The following is a 22624-nucleotide window of genomic DNA, read 5'->3' as shown; positions in this document are numbered from 1 at the left end:
AGTTACAGTAGGTGAAAAACATGCACCTGAATCTCCATGGACTAGTTTCACCCAGAAGCACCAAAAGTCTGACCAAGCTCTTCTTCCGGCATGAAAATGGCTCTCAAGAACCAAACGACACGTTGAATAGAGGAAACCTGCTAGTGTTATTTAGGGTAATCCCAGATCTAGAAGGCATAAAATCTACAAACTTTTATTAGCAGTGGAATTTCGGCCAGCAGAGACCTCAACAGCACCAGCTAACACGGACTGCTTGGAAATCCCCCAAAACAGCTGAGCTGATCCATGCCCACTTTTAAATCTGGGGAATCACGTTGAAGACCGCAGCCCGCCAAATATCCATATCTCCTGTTGCAAGGGATGGGCCAGATTTCTGAATCTCCAGCTAAAGATCTAGAACAAAAATCAGTCCTAAGGGATGCAAGGCGTTATTCACCAGACTGCCTGGTAAAACAGGACGCCTTCCAACAAAAGGGAAGGCACTTTCATCATATGCAGTATAAACATATGGAATTAGACAGGCAGGATTGGTCCTGGATTCCTGTGATCCTTGATACCTGTTGCTATTTGCACGTCAAAAGGAGGCATTGCTTTAACAAATACAAAGCCACAAATGTATTAAATCATAAGCACATCAATATTTGCTCATGGAACGTCCATCGGTTTGAAGCAGTGCTGCAAGATCAGGAGACATTCTGCTTCCTTCAGAAACTCGACATAATTTTACTTCAGGAAGCATGGAGACTCAAGCCTAACTCCTTAGTTGGATTTCTGGAACACCACATACCCCTGCCGTAAAAGCTGCAACCCATGGCCATCCGAAAGGGGGCATGGCTATCTACATCTCCACAAATTACAAGTGGAAGTCATCGATTCAGGAGAAAACTGGATCATAGCTGTAAAACTGAAACAAGAAAGCTTAGACTTGAGAGAGATGGATAGATAGATATATATCAATCAATCAATCATTCATTCATCCAGACAATGCAAGAAAACAAAGGTTCAAGCTTCTAACGTATACGTTAAAACTATGACCGCCTGGGTGGCCAACGCTCCTCTTGAGGGATTTTAACACCCATTTTTATAATCATAGTATGGGAAAATCCACCAGGCACAGGCAGAATGTGGGCTCAATAGAGGTGGGCAATTTGCTAAAATTACTGGAGGATCAGTTGCTGACTATCCTGAACGAGAAAGCGAGGGCAGACCGATCAGCAATCACGTTTTCAAGTGGTAAGTCCCAATCCACTACACTTTTGTCAGCACCGACATCCGTCCCTGGATTTCCTCATTTAAAATTCAAGTATGCCCCGAAAGTGACCTCTTCCCACAGGTCATGAGCTTTGTATTAGATCTGCAAAAAATGGAGCAACTTGTGATTTAATCCAGCGACCAGGAAACTAAGGCCTAAAATGACTGAGATGGCATGGAGGAATATCTGAGCAAATAATGGAAACCGTTTACTAACACGGACCCAATCAAGGGGTAACTAACGAAGTTCAAAGACTCCAGACATGGTTGGACTTAATCAGGGTCTTACAAAATAATTTCTCCGTAAGATATGATCACCAAAGGAATGCTGCAGGTAATCCTAATGTGGGAAAGGCGTAAACCTCTGGTTCAACAAAGCATTACGGGACAGCAAACGAAAAATTGCAAGGGAAAACAGAAGGTTGGCAGGCAAAGCTAAGGAAGGCATGTATTTAGACAAAGTTCAACTGATTCAAATGAAGAAAGCATACGAAAAAGCATGTTGAAAGGAAAAAAAAAATGACTTCTAGATGAGCTGTTGGTGAAAATTCTATGGGCCAGTAAACAACCTAACAGTAAAAGCTTTTGACGTCTAATTAACAGTTTAACTAAGGGTGAAAAGAGGCACCTAAACGCAGGAATTGCAGAACAGATGTGGACAGCATATGCATAGGAAATGCACGCATCTCCCAGCACCAGCTTTGGAATGAGGGTGCACAGTATGTCAGAACAAGAGGAAAAGTGGCAATTGACCAACTAAGGTCAATGAGGACAAAACTAAATTGTCAAGTCTTTAAGAGGTCGCCTACCCAAAGGAAGGTAGGGAAGCAAGTGGTGGTATGAGACCCAGGGCAAGCCCGCAAGACAACAGCCAGAGGACAAAACTGTGGTGAGTAATTGATGTAAAACAATTGGAGGAGATCACTAAAAAAACTGAAGTCAGAGGGAGCAGCAGGCCCCAGTGGGTTGCCAAACGCATTTAACAATGAAATACTGGGACGAGCATTTAGCGCCAGTCTTCAACTTTGTGCATCATCCTGGAAAGGAAGCATCTTCTACCCAATATATAAACATGGAAGTTACTCATCCCCAGTTTATTACAGATTAACCACTCTAATAGTTGTGGAAGCCAAAATCCATGCCTCCTGTATACTACAAGAACTCCTTACATGAGGAAAAACAGCTGATGCCGAAAACCCAAACTGGGTTCAGGCCCGGCACAGGAACATCAATCAATCTAGCGACCCTGGGGATTCTGACTGAAAATGCAATGAGGAGGAACTCCAGCCTTTTTGCCTTCTTAAATTGGCATTTGACGGAGTCCCATGTGATTGCTTATGGGCAAAACTGAAAAGATGGGACATGCCAGGAACGTGCTCAAGGCAATCTTCACCCTATACTCGGACATGTGGGCCCAGGTAAAAATTTGAGACGGAAGTACATTGACTGCAAGAATAAGCACTAGTAAAGGTCTGAAATAATGTGTTCTGGCCCCAAGCCTTTTAAATCTGTACCTTTCGGATATGAATAGTCGTCTGAAAACTCAACTGCCATTTTCCAAATCTGGCAAATGAAGCAATCACCTGTCTACAATATGCAGATGAGTCATTCTGAGTCGCACCAGTACGACTGCAAGTTCTAATGAGTCCACTGGCAAGTTATATTGCGAAAAGGTTTAGAGCTGAACTTGCGGAAAACCAAAATTGTCTGGTTAGTGGACTCAAAATATAAGGCATACAATTGTTTTATCAAAGGAAAGCAGGTTGAGTTGGTTCAATCGTACAAATACTTGGGTGTTACACTGGAGCACCACCTGTCGTGCAAAAACTTTATGCATATACAAGCAAAAGCCCAGTCTTTGACATTGCCTTCAAGCTTCTGAAAAAACAAGAAAAGCTGAATGGTGCAGCATATTCTCATCTACTGTGATGGCACAATTGTTACCTTTGTTGATGTATGGCTTGGAAATATGGCACTTTAAGGAACTAACTTTATTATACCAATTACAAGTAAGTGTATAAAGCGGTCATCTTTCTCCCAAAGGCTTCCGCATCTGCCTAGGTTCATTTGTAGTTTGGCCTTCAAATCAGAAATACTAATGCCTTATTAACTGTGTGAAATTGTGTTAGTGACTGAGCTGCAGAGCAAGGATCCCTAAGTAGCTTTTGTTGCAGAGTTAAAAGCAGGGCTAGAGCAAAAATGCACAAAATCATGGGGAACATAGCTTGATGCTCTAGCAGCAGAAGAGGTCCAGGAAGCATGGGGCTGCAAAATGGATCAAGCAACTTTCGTAAAGATATGTAACCTCTCATCCAAAAAACAATCCTTTTATGCAAGACAGGATCACATTGGAAAAGCGACGGCACGTCTGGGCAGTGATAAATTCAAATACTAATTTGAAACCTCAATCATATGTCACAGCACATTTCCACCAGTCAATTAAACAGAGCTTTAGGCTCTTCTGCCTTGGATTTTTTGAATCTAAGGATCTTTTACCAGCATGGAAGGGTGAGTTCCTAGATCCAAGATGTCGCCCATGCAGCTACAAAACAGTAAGCCATCTTATCTGCATGTGTCCAAAAGTACAAACTTGCTGCCAACCAGTTATAAGCTGGCTTGAGGGGGACATTGATCCCTTTGGCTTTCAGAGGAGTAAGATTCATGAATTGTCATGCTATTTGACATACAATTTGCTCAAGAATCAGTGAGGTAATTTAAGGCTCATGTGAGTGGCTATGCCACTGGCTTGGGAGGGAGAAAAATTGTTTGAACTTTGCACACCATTCCAGTTCACACACATGCATTGTACACATGCTTAGGGACACACTTCAACCACTGGGACTCATGTTCAGCAGCATTATGACTGGTGATGCACAAAATAGATCCGGTCATTTAATGTATGTTTTTAACCCCTTCACTGCCAGGCCCTCCCAGCCCCCCCTCTCTCGTGCCAGGGCATTTTTTGGCTATTTGGGGCAGTTAGTGCTTAGGCCCTCAACTTTTTGTCCACAAGCTACCTATGCCAAATTTGCATCTTTCCCCCCCCAACATCCTAGGGATTCTAGAGGTATCCAGAGTTAGTGGTTTTCCCTGGCGGAGACCAAGAAATTTGCCAAAATACAGCCACAAATTTCGTTTAAAAAAAATAAACAAAAAAATGGGGGTGGGGAAAAAGGGCTGAAGAAGAAAGCTTGTGATTCTTCCACCCCCCCTCAAATCACCTGAAAATGGCAACAAAGGGTTTTCAGTGCTAAAATCACAATTTTCCCAGCTTTCAGGAACAGGCAGACCGGAATCCGAAAACCACATTTTTCAACAATTTCGGCATTTTACTGGGACATACCACATTTTTACTATCTTTTTTTGTGTGCGTTCAGCCTCCTTCCACTTAGTGACAGAAATGGGTGTGAAACCAATGCTGAATCCCGGACAGCTAAACATTTCTGTAAAGTAGACCATTTTGAATTCAGCAAGGGGTCATTTCGTTCTTCAAGGCTTTCGTTTTCCTACAGAAAGTAACAGCTAAAGTTTTTTTTTTTTAGTTTTTTTTTTATTTTATTTTTTTTATTGAAATTGAGGTAAAAAGCCATTTCTCCATGTTTTTTTCTATAACTTTTTCCAGCTATGGAAGATACTTGAAAGCAATATACTGTTATGTCTGCTGGACTCTTCTGGTTGTGGGGGATATATAGGATAGGGCTTGTATGTTCATCAAGAAAACCTAGGTACCCAGAGCCAATAAAGGAGCTGCTTCTGGCAATGGGTTTTCATTGTATACCAGGTATACAGCAATTAATTTGCTGAAATATAAAGAGTGAAAAATGGGTATCAAGGAAACCTTTGTATTTCTAAAATGGGCATACGATAAGGTGTTGAGAAGCAGTGGTTATTTGCACATCTCTGAATTCCCGGGTCCCCATACTAGCATGTGAATTACAGGGCATTTCTCATAGTTGTCTTTTTTACACTTACATTTGGAAGGAGAAAATGTAGAGAGACAAGGGGCACTAACACTTGTTCTGCTGTTCAGTGTTTCCCTAAGTCTCCCGATAAAAATGGTGCTTCACTTGTGTAGGCAGGCCTAATGCCTGTGATGGGAAACGCAACATGGTCACATCACATTTTTGCATTGAAATCGGACGTGTTTTTTGGAAAGTGCCTAGTTGCGGATTTTGGCCTGTAGCTCAGCAGGCACCTGGAAACCTGGCAAACCTATACATTTTTTCAAACTAGACACCTAGGGGAATTCATAATGGGGTGATTTGTGGGTCTCACCAGATTCTGTTACTCAGAATCCTTTGCAAACCTCATTTTGGCAAAAAGACTCTTTCCTCACATTTCGGTGACAAAGTTCTGGAATCTGAGAGCCACAAATTTCCTTCACCCAGCACTTCCCAAAGTCTCCGGATTAAAAACAAAACCTCACTTACGCTACCTCACTTGTGTGGGTAGGCTAAGTGCCCACAACAGGAAATGCCCCAAAATATAACATGGACACATTTTTCCAAAGATAACAGACATGTTATTTGCAAAGTGCCTAGCTGTGGATTTTGGCCTCTAGCTCAGCTGGCACTTAGGGAAACCTACCAAACATGCGCATTTCTGAAAACTAGACACCTAGGGGAACACAGGATGGGTTTACTTGTGGCACTCTCACCAGGTTCTGTTACCCAGAATCCTTAGCAAACCTCAATTTGGCAGAAAACACTTTTTCCTCAAATTTCGGTGAGCGAAAGTTCTGGAATCTGAGGGAGCCACAAATTTATTTCTACCCCGAATTCCCCCACATCTCCTGATAAAATGGTACCTTACTTGTATGGGTAGGCCCAGTGCTTGTGACCGTGGATGCCCCAAAACACTATGTGGACAGATAAAATTCTCAAATACAAAACTGCCTGTATCTGCTTGGGTGGTGGGGGGGAGGAGGTTCACCTGCATGGTTTGGTCCTGGGCTCAGCAACCATCTAGGGAAACCTACCAAACCCAGATAGTTCTTAACACTAGCCACCCAAGAGTCCAGGGAGGTGTGACTTGTGTAGACCCCCCCAGTATTTTCTTACCCAGAATCCTCCGCAAACCTCACATTTAGCTTAAAAAATCGCATTTTCCCCACTTTTCTGTTTGGGAACACTGCACTGACCCAAAGTTCCCCTCCGTGTCCGATTAAAAATGATACCTCACTTGTGTAGATGGGCCAAGTGCTTGTGTCGGAAGAGACAAACATGTCAAAATTGAGGGAAACAAAGTGGGTCCAAAAGAGCAGTTTGGAAAAAGTGTTTTTAGGCTAACAGGTGGGGCAGAACTTTTATCTGTATAGATGCGACAATCGTGCCTCTGTGCCTCCCCCAGCACCTGATTGGAAGTGAAACCGGTGGGAGGCTCATGGGGAGAGCTCCCCCCCCCCCCCCCCCCCCCCCCCCAAAGAGCCAGTCCCAGGTTGTAAAGGCTACATCCTTGTCGCCTCAGCGCCGCAGCCCAGGATGTAACCATTATGTTCTTGCCGGGGGAAGGCTGTGCTATATCACAATGTGATAGTTTCAAATTTATTTTTCAAATGCATAGTTAATATAAACCAAGTTCTATTTCCACAAAATGCTGCGTTATGAAAATTCTATTGAGTCCTTTTCTTGTGAGTTTATGTAATTCAGTGGCTAGTAGGTGCCCTCGGTGTGGGTTTACTCTGCCTCCAGCCATGAATTCCACTGAACAGCAAATGGATAATCAAGTTACTCCCTTTATGCAATTGACTCTACAGCGGTAACAAAATAGGTCAGTTTCGGATTTCTCAAGGATGTAGGAGCAGTTGGAAACTGATTTGGTATCAAATGGTAAACATGGCATTCATTTTTTTTTTTTTTTTTTAAGATCTTAGTTGTGAAATTTTACTCAAGCTTGACACTGGCCATGATTACCCTAAGAGGGTTTGCTCAGATGGACTCTAGGAACTTTTGAACTTGACTGACTTTTTGCTTATGAACAAGTCAGCAGCATGTGTTAGTGTAGTAATCTTACTACGACTGGCTCTTTGTATTTCTCACGCTCAGTGTTAGAAAGAAAACCGAATTGAAGCAGACTATTTCACTTTTCAATGACAAAATAGAAATTAAATTCTCCAGACAGCCCATGTCCAAAGAAGGGTCTCACCCAGTCTAGTTAATCATGCAGTTTCGTGTGTTTTGCTTTTTAATCAGTCCAAGTTTTGTTGGCTGTGTTTAGTTACTGATGATGGGCAGGACACATTGGTTTTTTCCTTGAGATAACTTTACTGGTTTCATAGTATTGTGGACACCAAGGTTAAAAGAGTAGTTCTGGGATGGTAAAGAATAACCAGAGACAACTTAGCATCTCTTGAGTTCTAGACCCAGACAATCCTGGTCCATGTTCTTGCTTCTTACAAGGAAATTCTGCAGATGTGATCTACTGGTTCAAGCGTGGTCTCAGTAGATTAGATCCTGCTCCTTGTACAGTCTCCTGCATCTGTGCCTTATTCTAGTCTTTCACCAGCTATCCAGCTTCTTTATATACAGGGCATTCCAGTTTCTTCTTCCACTGGGATATGGACTTCAGGAATGCAGCCTTCCTATCACAATATGGAGAACCGCAATGAGTAAACCAAATTTAAACTCTTGGTTACACATTTGAGGACTCTGAATAACTGTAAGAAACCATATACATTCTGGACAGTGGCTAACTGTGGGAGAGCTTACACTTTATGTACCAGTGTACATGTTGTAAAAATTGACATTTGTTCAGGTCACTGTGAAAGGCACCCAACATAAGCAACATTTGCCACCTAGGAGTGTATCGCACAATGGAAAGTAAGAGCTAGTGTCATAGGGAACGAGATGAATGTTTACAATGGATTCAAGAGTCTGCCAGGAGTGTACAGGAATAAGCCTGTGCCTTGAAATGACTCCTGTGGCCACCTCTTAAATTGATCTTACCGCCTTTGAGTGGCCTTTAGCCACCCTGACTCAGGCTGGGGGATCAATTTGATCCTCTGTCAGCAGAGCTCATATGAACAGCCCAGTCATATGCAAAGCCCCTACAGTATGGTCTCCAACTGTCCAGTTAATTGACAAAAATATATTGTGGGCTAGAAACAACTTCTGAGCAGAGTGGCATAGCTCTTCAAACCCATCAAGAGGTTATCCATCCCAACACTCATAACATGCATGTTTTAATGTTTTGATCAGTTCACAAAGCTGGGTATGTTTGTATGGTATCCCTTATGATTATGCTACCACCTTTTGCTGCTAGCCCTCACACTACAAAGTGCAACATAATTGTGTCCCACACAAATATATGCTCTGAAACCTGCAGGAGCTTCTACCCAGACAGTGCAACTTGTCTTCAGGGTGCATCCCTGCTGCCTTTAAGCGGTCACATAATTTTCAGGGCCTCTGCTGACACTTGCAGTAATTGGTTTTGGCAGTGTTCATGCAAGCGCCTGGATACCCTATGTCAATATAACATATCATGCAAACCAGAATTTAGCACCTCCAGACTCCACCAGGCTCCTGTTGCCTGGAGGAGGGAGGCAGAGCGATGATTCAGCTACAGTGGTTAAAAAAACAGCACTCACAAGATTTGTCGGGATTGCTCATGTGAGGGGTGCAGTTTAACTATGATCTCATAACAGGCACTATCCTTTTTAATTTAGCAGACATAGTGCATGCCTCAGACAGCACAGTGTATCTGCTAAAACTGACTGATGGACCACACAGTGCATCCCTGAGGCCCATGGGGAGCCCCACAGAGCAGTAGGGCCAGGATCCACAGCCCTTTCCAGCTTCTGATAGGGTTGTGCTTCTAGTCCTATCAAGAAGCTGGGAGAGGGCTTGAGGTGGTTCTTGCTCCTAAATCTGGCCCTGCTGCTGTCTGACTCCTCACTATGAATCCTGGCTTGCTTGTTCCACTTACCAGCCCCGAGTCCTACTCTTCTGCAGCCACCATGTAACCTCTGCGGTGGTAGCAAAGGAAGAAAGGCAGTAATATACAGCAGAGTAACTTGGACCAAGAGCAGCTATGAATGAGGATGCCAGTTTATCAGGAAAGTGTCTAGACTAGGCACACGACTAACCCACCACAGTCTAAACTGATGGTTCCCACCCCTTTGACTTCTGTGGACTCCCACTTAATCATTACTGGAACCATAGACCCCCACAGTGATTACTGAAAGCTTGGTACCTAATATCTTAATATTTAATTTTCTGAGCAGTTGTGGATACCTTGAGGCTCCAGAGACCCTCTCCCCAACCCCCCTTCCCCCCCCCCCCCCCCCCCCCCCCCCCCCCAGGGGTCCCCTGACCACATGTTGGGAACCACAGTTACAGCCTATTCTTTGTAGAAGTGGGTCCTAGGACAGGTGTTACTGTGTTTAAAGGAACTACTTTAGAAACCATATTGACTAATGAAACTATGCTCAAGTAATGTGTATCTCTGCTTTGCCACAGGTAATTTTGAGAGGGCTGATCACAACTTTGCTGGAGTGACCTTTTATGTATTCTATAACTGCTTTATGGCTATCAGTGAAAGTATATACAAACTACACTTGTTCAAAGAAGCCAGTAAGAGGCTAAATGTAGTAGACAAATGAGCATTTAGTAACAATAGTCATAACTGAGAGCAACAGGTCCTATTTCCTAGCTACTTGCAAGCAAGGTAAGTATTACCAGATATCTGTCATTCTTTTTATTCAAAATATGTAATGGTTTGATGCTTGTTAAACAATATGTTCTAATGACTTCACTTTGATTTCACTTGCACCTCAGCACGTTTACTTTCACCCTGCCATTCATCTTTTGCACCCTGTAACAGTGTGGGGCACTACTTTTTCTTCAGGAGGCATCTTACCTGGTCAGTCATGCACCTTCAGCAAGTGCAACGCTTCGGTAGCCTGAGGAAGTATTTGTGCCTGTGTGATGAAAGGGGTTTACCAGGACTGTCTTAATTTCTCCTCCACGCCTTCTTGGAGTGTGGCTTTTCTAGAAAGTAGGTTCATTCTTAAAGCCTTGGGGAGCAAGCGCTTGTTCCTCAGGATGGTTTAATCTGTAAGCCTGTTGCCTTATAAGAAGTTGCCTTGTTTAAAAGATCAACCTTTTTGGTCCTTGAAAGCTCATTTGTAGTCTTATTAACCTAATCTCTTCAAAAATAGCCTAACCTTCAGTATTTTATCCCCCCAGTAATTTTAACATTTTAGTTAATTGATTGATTTAGTGTGTATTCTCCAGTTTTTCTCTATTGTATTTTTTTCCTCTGGGTCTTGGTCAATATGGCTTCTGAGCAATCTACTTTTAATAATGAATATGAGGAGAGTGAATGTTTCAAGAAGGATTTGTTATTTCAGTCCTCGTTAAAACAAGCCATGACTGCCACAATCAAGCATATCTAAATAAAATAGCAAAGCCTCTTAACATGTTTTCAAAAACTCGGCTTTGGGGCCCATCCTGTGAGAATTGTCTAGAAGGGTAAAGCACCAACCTTCACCAAGACTCAGTTCAATTCCCTTAACATGAGCCCCCATGGGATTTCAATGGAACTCACTGTGACTCTTCAGAGTAATGATGATAATCCTTCAACTAGGTGACTGATTCAGAAGAAAACCATTGCTCCCAAAGATGATGTTGTCTGAGTTTCACGGGCAAGGATGCTCCGTTTGGGCCATCTGGTTATGCGGTATAGTCTGCAACAACAAAATAGACCCAGAAATTGTAGTGGATCAATTGCAAGACAGATGATTATGCATATGATACTGTTAAGAACACAGATACGTTCTCTAATGAAACAAAATGAATCTGAGGTCTTTTTTCTGGTACTGTAATATATTGTGATGTCAACAACTGTTATGGATTTTAGAGGCTCACCTGTTTGGCTGTACCCCAATTTTCCATTCTAATTGCACTGAGTGGGTCTCTGCAACCGTGTGTGGTACAAGCAGAGACGTGTTCTCATCTGTGCTCTGTGCTCTGTGTTCATGTCCAACACTCCCACAATGTCTCAGCTACCAACCTGTATAACCTGATGTTTTTGCTTTACAAATTCAATGTTGACAGTCTGATCAGTGTGTTAGGACAAATATCTTGACGCAATTAGTCCTCTCATAAGCATTTTGGATATCGCTATGGAGGCAAGATTTCAGGAAAACATAATTTTCCCTGAAGCAACATCAAGCTGGACTCTGAGAATAGTTCATCTGTTTGGCAATGCTAAATATGCTAGGTCTTGGGAGTGGCATAAATTACTTTTACTAAAAATAAACCCTGAGTTAGGAACTCCAGAGAGCACATAAATAGGTTCCCAATCTAAAGGATTATTTGATAAATTAAGGAGCTCAGTAAATGCCAATACATTCATGTCATTGAACCAAGTGCAGAATTTGTTGCAGAGTCTTAGGTCCATGGGTTTCTGCATGAGCCAGCAGAGATCAGAATCACCTTGTCAGCCAGTTCAATAACAAATTTGGTTCCTTCAGAGCTTCCAAGTTCTCCGCTCAAGATTACCATCCATACTTCTATCCCCAAAGGGGAAGAATCTTAGAATGCGGACACTGAATCCAAAGGCCAGCTTCAATTATTGGTAAAAGTAGATGTCCAGCAAAATTTCAGACTGCTTGGCAAACAGTTACAGCAAATCTGTGGGTTCTTTCCATGGTTCAAGGGGGGTTGAGTGATCCCTTTGGATCGTAGAGATCCTTATTTAGCAAACCCCATTGGTGAGGCCACAGCAAACCTCTGCAGATAGTGGGATCAACAAATTGTCTTCACTGGTCTCCTATCTATTCTAGCTTCTGCACAAAATTGAGACCAGTAGTTAGTTCTAAAAGCTCACCATACCTTACTCAATTTACACAGATGATATCTTCATTATAGCTAAGAGCAAAACCATAGCGGTTTACCATCTTTCAGTATCAATTAAACTTCTCCAATCTTTGGCATTTTGTAATCAATTGGGAAGTGATCTATAGTTCCATCCAGGAGATTAGCATTCTTAGGATTGCGTGTTGACTCTGACAAGTCAAGCAAGTCTGTAAATTCACCATTCAAAAGCTGTAGCCATTCAGAATAGTTGTAGTGCTTCATAAATTCCTTATTTCATGGAGAGACATGAACATTAGCCAGAATAGTGAGCCTTTTATCAGCATCTTTTAAACCAGCCTTTGAGGGCCTCTTCATTAGTGTGTCCTTGTAATGAAGTGGTTCTAGAACTTCAGTGATTAGAGCCTGGAATGGGAAGGCTGTATTTGCTTCCCCTTGTAATATTCAGATGCAAGGCTCACATTCCAGGGTCAAACCGGGGTGGAGTTGTGACTGGAGGTACATAGTCCAAGCAGGAGTCATCCATGCATTCTTTGTTTAGAGATGCTAGCCTGTTCTTTTTCAAATCAAACTTTTGCCAGGGAGAGTCAAATGTGCAGTTCTGTTATGAATGCAATTGACCATCTGCCATACAACCCCGGTGGGGAGGGAGGACCACTAGAATAACTTGCAAAAAGTTTTGGGGAATATTGTAATCAATGCAACATTTCAGTCTAATCAGAATATCTTCCAGGGGATCTCCATTCTGTAGCAAATTGATATTCCAGGCATCTCCTAGACTCCAGCGATTACCATCTTTATCTGACAAGTCAAAATAACTCATTGATCGGGTCCCTCACTGTGGGTCGGTTCTCATCTAGACTCCAGTTTCCCTTCTGTAGTTGGAGACTGGATCCATTCACTACCGCTACAGACGCCTTTCTCCATTTATCCCAAAATATAAACTATGCATATCCCCTCCCTTTCTAGAGATAGCCATGGATCTTGCCCAGACATGTTGACAACCAGCAGTTTTTGTTCTTGTAGGATCCTTATGGCATTCTCAAGTCAAACTCTTACCTACTGGAACTGTTGCCCAAACTTTCTTGTTAATCCCACCCTTTCCAGGTTTCTTATGCATCTTCCAAGGTCTTTCACAATCTCATCCTCACTCATCTTGGAGAATTTCGGGATGGCCTGGTGAACCTAAAATATTTTGTCAGAAGCTGCAGAATACAATTGAACATTGTGGACCCTAAATACTTCCAAAGTTTACCAATCAATGTGGTCTGTATAGGTTAGCTGGTGTATGCAAAGTGATACAGATTCTGTTTTAGCAGATACAACTGTTGGTCAATTTTCCAGCATCTCTGGCAAGTTGGTAAGTCTTACGGAACTGTTAATGTAATAGATGGAAAACCAGCAGGAGAGTTTCAGTGTCACTGGAATAACCATTCCAGGTGTAGTCTGTTTTCTATCCATATTTGCCAAATCAATTTAAATTGTGCAAATGCTCTTCCCTAAAGATTTATGGGCTTACTGCAAAGCTAAAAACTTTTTTTCCACTCAACTATTGATTTCTTTTAGGAAACACTTCAATCCTCTTTTCTACCCTGTTAGTGTGCTGGGTTAGATAGTTCACGTCTTTAGATGGCATTGATATTTCTGCGTTTGACTCATTTTACCAGGGCAGCTAAGGTATCTAAAGCCTTCTGGGCTGCTTCAAGATTAGAGGACCTTCTTTAATCTGCTGGTTGGTCTAACAACTAAATATGTTTGTAAGCTTACTTCTAATTTTTGTGATGTTGATATACTTTGAACAAGCATCATAACTTATCATATGAAGATTTTTCCAGGTGTTAATAAAATCTATTAAAGACTTGGAGATGAGTATGATCCTACCTTTCGTTCGTATTATAGCACCTCTTTCTCAAAACCTCTGTGGTGCCTTAAGTTGCCTCATTCTATGTGCAGGTCTAGCATCCAGGGCTTCATCTCCAATCAGCTCCACTTTCTCCGTATTGAAGGAACCCGAGTACTCACCATGCTTTGTCAAATCCTTTTTATTGAGCTTTCTCAATTTTCTTGTTGACCTTTTCTGTAGTTAATACCCCTGGTTCATAGTGTTTGATCGACCAGGCAAGCAAGAAAAGTGGACTTGTTGTTTACTGTATGTTCATTGGTCGTCTGCCACTGTTTTCCCATTGTTTTCCTTTGACAAGCATCATAGGAGTGTAGTCTTTTTAAATATAAATTTGCTGCTGTAGAAATAAAGCAGGGAATGACAGAATAATGCCCGCCTCTGTGTCTTTAATAAAATCTAGACTTTCCTTTGCTAACAGGAAGACTGCATTTCATTTTGAATTACGCATTTCAAACTATCTGTTTCAGTTGCAGCCTGTACTGCAGATGGATTTATGGATGTTGAAGTTCTTGCAACCAGAACAGTTCCGAAAGTTAATCTAAATACTGTTCGAGTCCGAGATGCTGCCTGTCTTCCATACAATAAATCCAGTGGCAAAGTCATCTTTCATATCCCTTTAGATGGCTGTGGCACCACAGCAAGGGTAAGTAGTAGTTTGTGGCATATGCCTTGTGCTTTTAAGTCTTATAAATTACTCAGTTGTGGTTGTTTTTATTGTTTTGCAGTACCATGGGAACAGTATTGTTTATGAAAATGAAGTGCGTGCCCTCTGGGTAGATCTCGGACAAAGTATGATAGCAAGAGAAAGTGAATTTAGGTGAGTACCTTTATATGCATGCCTAGTAAATTATTAGTCAACTGCAAAATCGGTTCCAAATTTTCAAAGTCCTAAAGTCACTTGCATTTGCATAAAGGCGGCTAATTTCTAAAACATTTAAAAATGCTTACTTTATGCAGGATGACTGTAAGGTGCCTTTTTAAAGAAAATGGTGAAGCTGTGGTGAGAGCAATTGTCTTGACCCAGGAGCCACCTATATCTCTTGCTAGGAGTGATGGGCCAATCTCTTTGATGTTAAATCTTTTCCCAGGTAAGACTTCACCTATGATTATCCATTTCCAACTATTGCCAATTTTTTTTTTTTTTTTAAATCGGCCTGGCTTCATGCTCTCAAATTCGATGAACCAATGCAAATAGATCAACAGCTTGCAGCTTTTATTTTGCCTCTGACAATGTAACAGTTTTCCATCATCTCACTAAAGGCCTTACAGTTCTAAAAAATCAAATTACCACTTAAAGAGCAAGTATACCAACGTTAACAAACATTTAGCACCTTTGATCCGGGCAGAGTGCTACATTTTTAGGAACACGTTTTTTTCAAATAGTTAAATGTGGGATCGTTTGGTAATGGTGTTCCTAGGTTGAACATAGTTTATCTAAAACATTGATACAAATCACTAGAAACAACCATTGAAGTGGCAATTTCGTTGTGAGTTTGGTCCTAATAGATTTTGTAACATGATGGTCTAAGGACAAACGTATGAATCTTTGGTGTTTCGATATGAGAAGGCACTGTGCTGAGTCTCCCATCTCCAAGTGAACAAGATCTATCCCGACCTCTCACTGCAGGTGGTCAATGTAGTTATGTGAAACTAATGTGATGTGCTCAGCTTGGCTCTAGGTATCTAGGCTTTGCTAATGCATCCAGTCACCCAAACTAACCAGTGTAGAAAATGTATACCATTGGTTGTGCCTCAAAGGAGAGGCTAGGGACTACAGAACAGGTAAGGGCTTTTTTTTTTTTTTTTTTTTCCTCTGCCAATTAGTTCAATTTTTTAATGATTAAAACAAGACAGCTGAGGCAAAAAAGTGAATTTCACTAGATGATGCTATATGGATCATGGAAAAATATATTACAAAATTCTGTTGGCGGATGTGTTTTTAGTCTGAACCAGGATTCTCCAATAAGTAGCTTGTGAGCTACTGGTAGCTCTCCACCTACTTGTTAGTAGCTCTCCTGTGTGCAGCCCAGCCTACTAAATTAGAAGCTATTGCTTGGTTAAATTAATATATGTAATACTTAAAGTGAGCATTTGAGATGAAAATGTGTGCTTTTTCAAGGCTAATATCCAAAATATATTTGGAACTGACAGTTAAATGATTCAGACAGCATTGTGCACCTTATTACTAATATTACTTAACTGCCTGCCAGGGGCATTGCAGCTGTCTGTTTTGAATCACCTTTGTAGAGGCATTCAATATTGACAGCCATTTTTTTTGCATTATTGCTGGTAATCTTTCCCGTGGTGGCCACTAATATTTTTTTCTGATGTGTACGGCACTATTAGTATGTCAGGATGGTTTTCTTTGAACATAAGTAGTGCTTACTACTGAAAAGGTTTGAGACCCCTGGTCTAAACTATTTGCACCTTCACTGCATACACAAAATCCCTTCAAAGGGGGGGAAAAACGGATGGGATAGTGCCATCAAGTAACCATTTCATTCTTCACAGTTTGGACAATGCTAATGCACTGATCTGCTGTAGCTCCTAAATACATTTACAATTTCATCACACTTTTTATGCTCAGCTTGTGCAATATCAGAACTTGCCTCGATCTAAAACTCTGCCACAACAAAAAAAAGTAAAATCTGCACTATAGAAGTGTGGTTATGCAGACTTGCATATTTACTACTACTTGCGATTTGGATGGATTCCCAGTAGCACACATGGAAATCAATGTTGGGTGCCATTTTCCACATGCGCCGCTGGTAGTGCAGTGATCCATTCACTTCTAGTTCGTCTATGCATATTTCTTTGTAGTATACAATTATGTACAGGTAGAATGAGTTGCCTGCGCAAATGCACGTTTTTATTTTTTCCTCTGTGGGAACATCTCCTGCTTCAACCCATCAAAATACGGGGTGAACCCGTTACCCTTTCGATATTGCAAGGAGAATTAGTTCATACCTCTACTGGTGTAAGTCTCGAACAATTTATTCTGTGGCAACCGGTTGAATTTAGGTTTGTGAGGCTCATAAACGCATGTTTGTGGGTGTTCATAAGCTTATAAGGCTAATCATCCATTCCCAGCCCTGACATCTGTAAGTGAAGATATTTTCAGCCATCAGTGTACCGTCTTGACATGGCTTTTCGATTGCTGAGTTGGAGACATCGGAGAAGGATATGGAATGGGTCTCTATTGTTGGGACCTTTCGTTGCCTTGTTTATGGACTATGAAGTACCAGTGTGAAAGATCACCTATTGTTGCATAGTTGGAACACTCTTTACATTGCCATTTGTTGAGGTTGCTTTCACTACATAAGGTTCTAGGTTAACAGAATTGCTCCAGTCTCTAAATCGGTAGTTATGAAAAGTGTGGAATCCAAGTCTATCTTGGGTTTGTCCCTGGGGTGGGGATGCAATCTCGGACTTTGCACCTTCAGGCAGTTCGTGTTTATTCCGGTCTTCTCTTTTGCCTAGTATTTAAGTGCAGGTTTTGAGGCATATATCGTCAGCCTTTTGGAAATCACATGAAGATCTATTTGACTGGTGGACTATATCTTTAGGTACCAATGAATTGACATATGTAGGTATTTGTTTATGCTAGATTTTGTATAGCACACTTGCATACATCATGTGCAAAAGGCTGACTACAATCACTATATGAACTTGGTTGTGAGTTTCTGAGCGTTGTGGCAAATGCCAACAATGGTAGAATTATTATCCTTGAGTCGGCAGATTCACTACTGAAGTCTGTATTTTCGAAGGAGGAATTTTTAGCCAATTGTAGCCCATATCTTTATCAATGTCAAATATTCACTTTGTCAAACGTCAATGAACGTTTGGCTCTGAAGTGGGAAGCTCCATAAAGTAAAGTACGAGCTATTTAAGTACCGTGTGAGTTCACAACTGCATCCCCAGTGACGAGAAGTTCTCAACTTCTCGTGCCTACATGCTGAAACAACAAGCCCTTACATGTCTCTCACCTATTCAGACCAAGAGGTTGTTCTATGTAGGTGATACATTAAAATTAAATTGTACATTCACAAGCTTGGAGCATTTGCCAGATATAGCGGCTAGCAGAGTTGCTATTTATGTCCAACCATAACAATGCATTTCAGGACACACTACAGTGGGCAGAGGGGTTGCTAGTCTGCCAAAGTACGTACCTAATTGTATATATCAAAGATGCTGTTTTTTTTACAAACAGCACTCTTCATTCAGACTAGTGCTACAGAGGGTTGAACACCAATATATTCACGACGTTTTTGTATGTACATAACCTTTGTTTTACTTTTCACTGAAAATATATTATCTTAAACTATACAAATATTAGAAATTCTCATGTCATAATTATTCATTTATATCCTTTTATACATACCATGCAATTACTGCAAAAAGCCACTAACTTAAAATACATTAGAAGTTAAAAATACTTACCCCACATAATTGTACTGCCCAAAGGATCATCTGCACACCTAAAATATATATCCCTGCCAAATTTCATACAAATCCGTGAAGCTGTTTTCGTACTATGCATGAGTACAAAGTGTATGGAAAATGCCTTGTGCCAGAATGCATTTTGCTCCCTCCCTTTTTTCTTTGCACCCCTTGATAAACCTCCGCAAAACTTTGCCTCATTCACCAATGTAAAAAAAAAATGGTCTGCAAAGTTTCATGGGGATTTATCAAACTGACAGTTAATAGTAACCAAACATTTGAACTTTTACGCCATTTTGCCATAAAGTATTCAAAAGAAGTACGGTTAGAATTATTAATGTCCTTATTCAACTACACCAAGGATGTTCTGTTTTTTTTTATAGCCCTCAACATTGTCAAATCTCGTCTGAGAAGTCATTTCTGTATACATGGACTATTCTTGGCATTTTTATTGCATGGGTTGCATAACTGGCATCTGTATTTTTTTATTGAGATCGAGTGTGCTTCATTTACTGCACTGTAAATTGCTCAAACTAAACTCCATTTAAAAACGTCCTAATCTTGTTTATGAATGACTAATTCCTGTGAGGTTTTTTCAGAACGCTAATTCCCTGCCAAATTAAGTCACTCCTCAGTTACTCCACGATTTATGGTGTTTTCTAAGACTTCTAGACAACGCATTAATGTGCTCCTAGTGATTTTTAATCCACTGAAACTGTTTTCCCTGGTATCAGTTTGTCAATCTTTAAAGACCAATTTGCTATAGATTTTAGCATCACTCTTAATAGGAAACAAGTTTTAATTTACCATACATCACCTATACTCGCTGCTTTTTTATTTTATTTTTTTTATTTTTTTTATTTCCTGAATCGAGTGGAAACTTGCATTGAGCTGCTCAGCTTGACTTTAAATGAGCTTTTTCAGGTGCCCCTAGTTGGTTGGTAACAGCTCATTATCAAGAAGGTGTAGCATGCGTACTGTGGAGTACTGATAAGGGTTTCATAGTTCAGTTAATCCCTTCTGTAAATGATAACCTGCAGTGGTGAATGTTTTCAGCTCCCCCGTTGCTTTTGCTTTAATTTTGAGTATATCCTTTGCAAAGTTATTTTAAAACAAAGTATATATGTCAGATGTACTCACACTTACAGCCATGTCAGTCACACCCATGTTTCTTACCCGACCTGGAAAAATAACTAGCCAAATACTTTTCAGAAAGTGTAACACACAATTTAGCAAACAGTTAATTAGCAATTCTAAATGTTTCAGTTAATGGAAAAGCTGCTTGTTGGAAATTGGGCTATTGGTTGGATGGCAAGCACAAATAATAGTTCCTCATTTGTCCTCAGTGGGAACCAAACACACCCATTGCAGCACTCGACTCTCACAGGGTGGTGAAGCAGTCTAAGGCCTACTCAAGAGGTGTGGGATAGAGATCACCAATCACTGTCACTAACACTCAAAAAATGATTATCCAATCAGTAGATTTCTTTAGAAAAGTACACACTACTAAATATTATGCAATCATTTACAAATATACATTGGCAGATGGAATTTACCATAGCTGGCAATGGGCAATCACTGGTGAGCACCTAGATGGGTCACCAAAACATACTGAGTGTTCAAATAGTCAGTGTAGTAAGGCTATTACTTTGGTATGAATCATTTTCACAATGGCAATGATTATGGATCTATAAAAGATATTTAATAATCATGTAAATTCAATAAAAACATGTCAGAAATGAACACTACTTTTGGAGGTTCTTTCTAGATTGCAATGGTCAGATCAGCCCCTAGAGGGCAGCTCAATAAGTGACATTTTTTGAAAACATTGTAGTGAAACCATATCAGCCCCTAGAGGGCATAGTGATTACACACTTTCAGGCCTTTTAAAATGATACTAAACACAAGGCCTCTAAAAAATTTAATAAAGTCCCAGCTGTAGAGCAAAAGCTCCAGCTATGAGAAGCTTGAAAATAAAGTTAACACTAGGGCTGGTGATTTTGCCCCTCCAAACTTAGTGGGGACCCAGATGACTCCGGAAGAAAGCTCATGCTGAGTATTTTGGTGGTGATCGCATCCTTGTCCCAGGGCCACCACAGGGTGACTTAGCGGCAAAAATGTAAATCAAATGAAAGGCCCTGCAATGCATTATGGGGTTTGTTTCCAAAGAACAGTGAACACCATAGATTTGGCTCTCCCACTGTGCTGGGGAGCAGCGCAGAGTTTTTCCTTTTCCTTTTTTATGCGGTGGTACCGGGCACCCCAGAACTGGATGATGCTGGAGGGCGACCCACGGCTGCCCTTGCTGGATCCCTGTACCTCATGCACTCCTGTGACTGCCCACCAGAGTTGGGAGTCCTTTTTTTGTTTTGTCAGACGGCACACATGTTTCATGGTGGCTGTTACTGCTCCCCCCAGACAATGGCACAGGGATTTTGGAGGGGTGTGTTGGCACTTCCCCAAACCACCCCATTCTCAGTAAATGTCACGGGGCCCGGAGATGGGGTCCTGGGCCCGTCCGCCAGGGGAGTGTGATAGCAATCCTTACATCCTGAGGGGGTCTCTGCTACGGAGAAGTACTGTTGTGCTTCCCCTCCCAGAGTATTCAGGGGTCAGGGATGGGGACAGAGCCCCTCCAGCGTAAGTCTGCCCCGGTGATGGGGGGGGGGGGGGGGGGTCTCCAGGTGAGATACGAAAGCAGAAAAAGGGCCTCATGCTTCTCCTCAACATGAGAATCTTTCTCCCCCCCCCCCCCCCCATTCCCTGGGCCCTGGCCCACCCCGGGGGAAATTGATGAACAGCAGAGCGTCACGCACTCCGAAGGAGGAATTGGGTCAAAGGTCACCAAACTTTAAAATGCCATAACTCTGGCCCATTGGGCCGATTTGGCCAATCCTAGGTTCATTTTACTTACGGCGGTGAGCTCTATCCACCAGGGGCAGCTGCAACAATCCATCTCCAAAGCGGTGCAATCCTCCAAAAGCTGTCCCTCCAGGCTCCCTGTGCCAGTTCCACTTTGTGGCTTTAAGAGTTTATAAAGGGGAGAGGAATGTTCCATAAGACAGGCACCCCTAACCAATCCTCGGTTGCCATATCACCTCTCCACCCCTGTACCAATCCTCCTGCACAGCATGTTGGGACAATCCAAAATCTCATCAAGGAATCACTGGTCACATCAGCCACGGGGGGGGGGGTGGTGTCTTACCCCCCCCCCCCCTCACCCCCCTTGTTGACATCCCTGCCAGAGACCTGCACACTAGGATATGAAATGTGGCCCCCAGTGGTTTGGCACCAGTTGTCTGGGCACTCTTTTCAGGGGTAGGGCCGTAGCCACAGGGCCCTGAGGGGGCCCCCCCAGCCTATATATTTTTTATGGCCCCCATAAAAAATGTTGAATTTTGTGCTGTTCAGGGTAGCCTCCTTTAAACTGCAGGCAAGCCTCTTCATAAATAGGCCTTCTGGGGCATGGCATGCATGGTTCAAGGGCTCAGGTGGGAGGAGGATTATAGGGCAGCACTTCAATCTGTCTTGCTCCGAAGCTGAAAGTGAGGGCTGAAGTTGCTGAAGCGGTGTCTCCCATTCTCGTGTTTCCTGATGAGCTGCTACTTCCTCTGCCCATCGTGGAGCAGTGCCAGTGTCTGCAAGTACAGCTGATGTGCAAGGCCACAGCTTCGGTTCCTGTGTCCCTAGCATTGTCACCATCGAGCAGGGTCATGTTTCAAATGCAGGCAGCTGGGCCACACATTTTAAATGCAGCTCATGTGTTGGAAAGTGGATTATTGGTAAGGGCAGGTAAGTACTACACTTATCAATGGGCCACTAACCCGCCCACTAAGGTCCAGTTAGGTCTCAATAAGTTAAACCCAGCTCAACCCTTGGTAGCTTAGCAACGAGCTACAAGGCTTAACTTGGGAGACAAGTGTGTAAACATTTAAAAATCACAAAACTGTAAATACGTAAAATAGAAAACAGAATACAAATCCAACAATTTATAACCAATAGATAATAATTTTATCTTTAAAATGACACCAAAACAAATATCGGATAAGGGGAACCGGAGATACCAATTCTTTAAAAATTAATTTAGTTTTACAGAAACGAATAGCGCCAATCTGGTCATCTGGTTGCACCGGGACTGGGGCAAAGTCCAAGTCCAAGTTTAAGACCAACCGTGATGGACCCCCTGCTTGGCTACAACAAGTGGGAGGCCTCG

At 41.9% G+C, this 22624-nt stretch overlaps 1 protein-coding gene across 1 annotated transcript in view; it reads left to right on the top strand.

Moving 5' to 3' along the window:
• LOC138300331 (zona pellucida sperm-binding protein 2-like) overlaps positions 1–22624 on the top strand; it is a 358889-nt gene that overhangs the window by 178030 nt on the left and 158235 nt on the right. Inside the window, exons 11-13 of the mRNA XM_069239568.1 lie at positions 14439–14614; positions 14697–14788; positions 14929–15059. Coding sequence (XP_069095669.1) covers positions 14439–14614; positions 14697–14788; positions 14929–15059 — 399 coding nt within the window. The remainder of the gene's footprint in view (positions 1–14438; positions 14615–14696; positions 14789–14928; positions 15060–22624) is intronic.

Source organism: Pleurodeles waltl, chromosome 6, assembly GCF_031143425.1.
Source record: "Pleurodeles waltl isolate 20211129_DDA chromosome 6, aPleWal1.hap1.20221129, whole genome shotgun sequence".
In the NCBI taxonomy this organism is placed as follows: domain Eukaryota; kingdom Metazoa; phylum Chordata; class Amphibia; order Caudata; family Salamandridae; genus Pleurodeles; species Pleurodeles waltl.
Note: the sequence above shows the minus strand (reverse complement) of the source record. Positions and strands in the feature narration are given on the sequence as shown.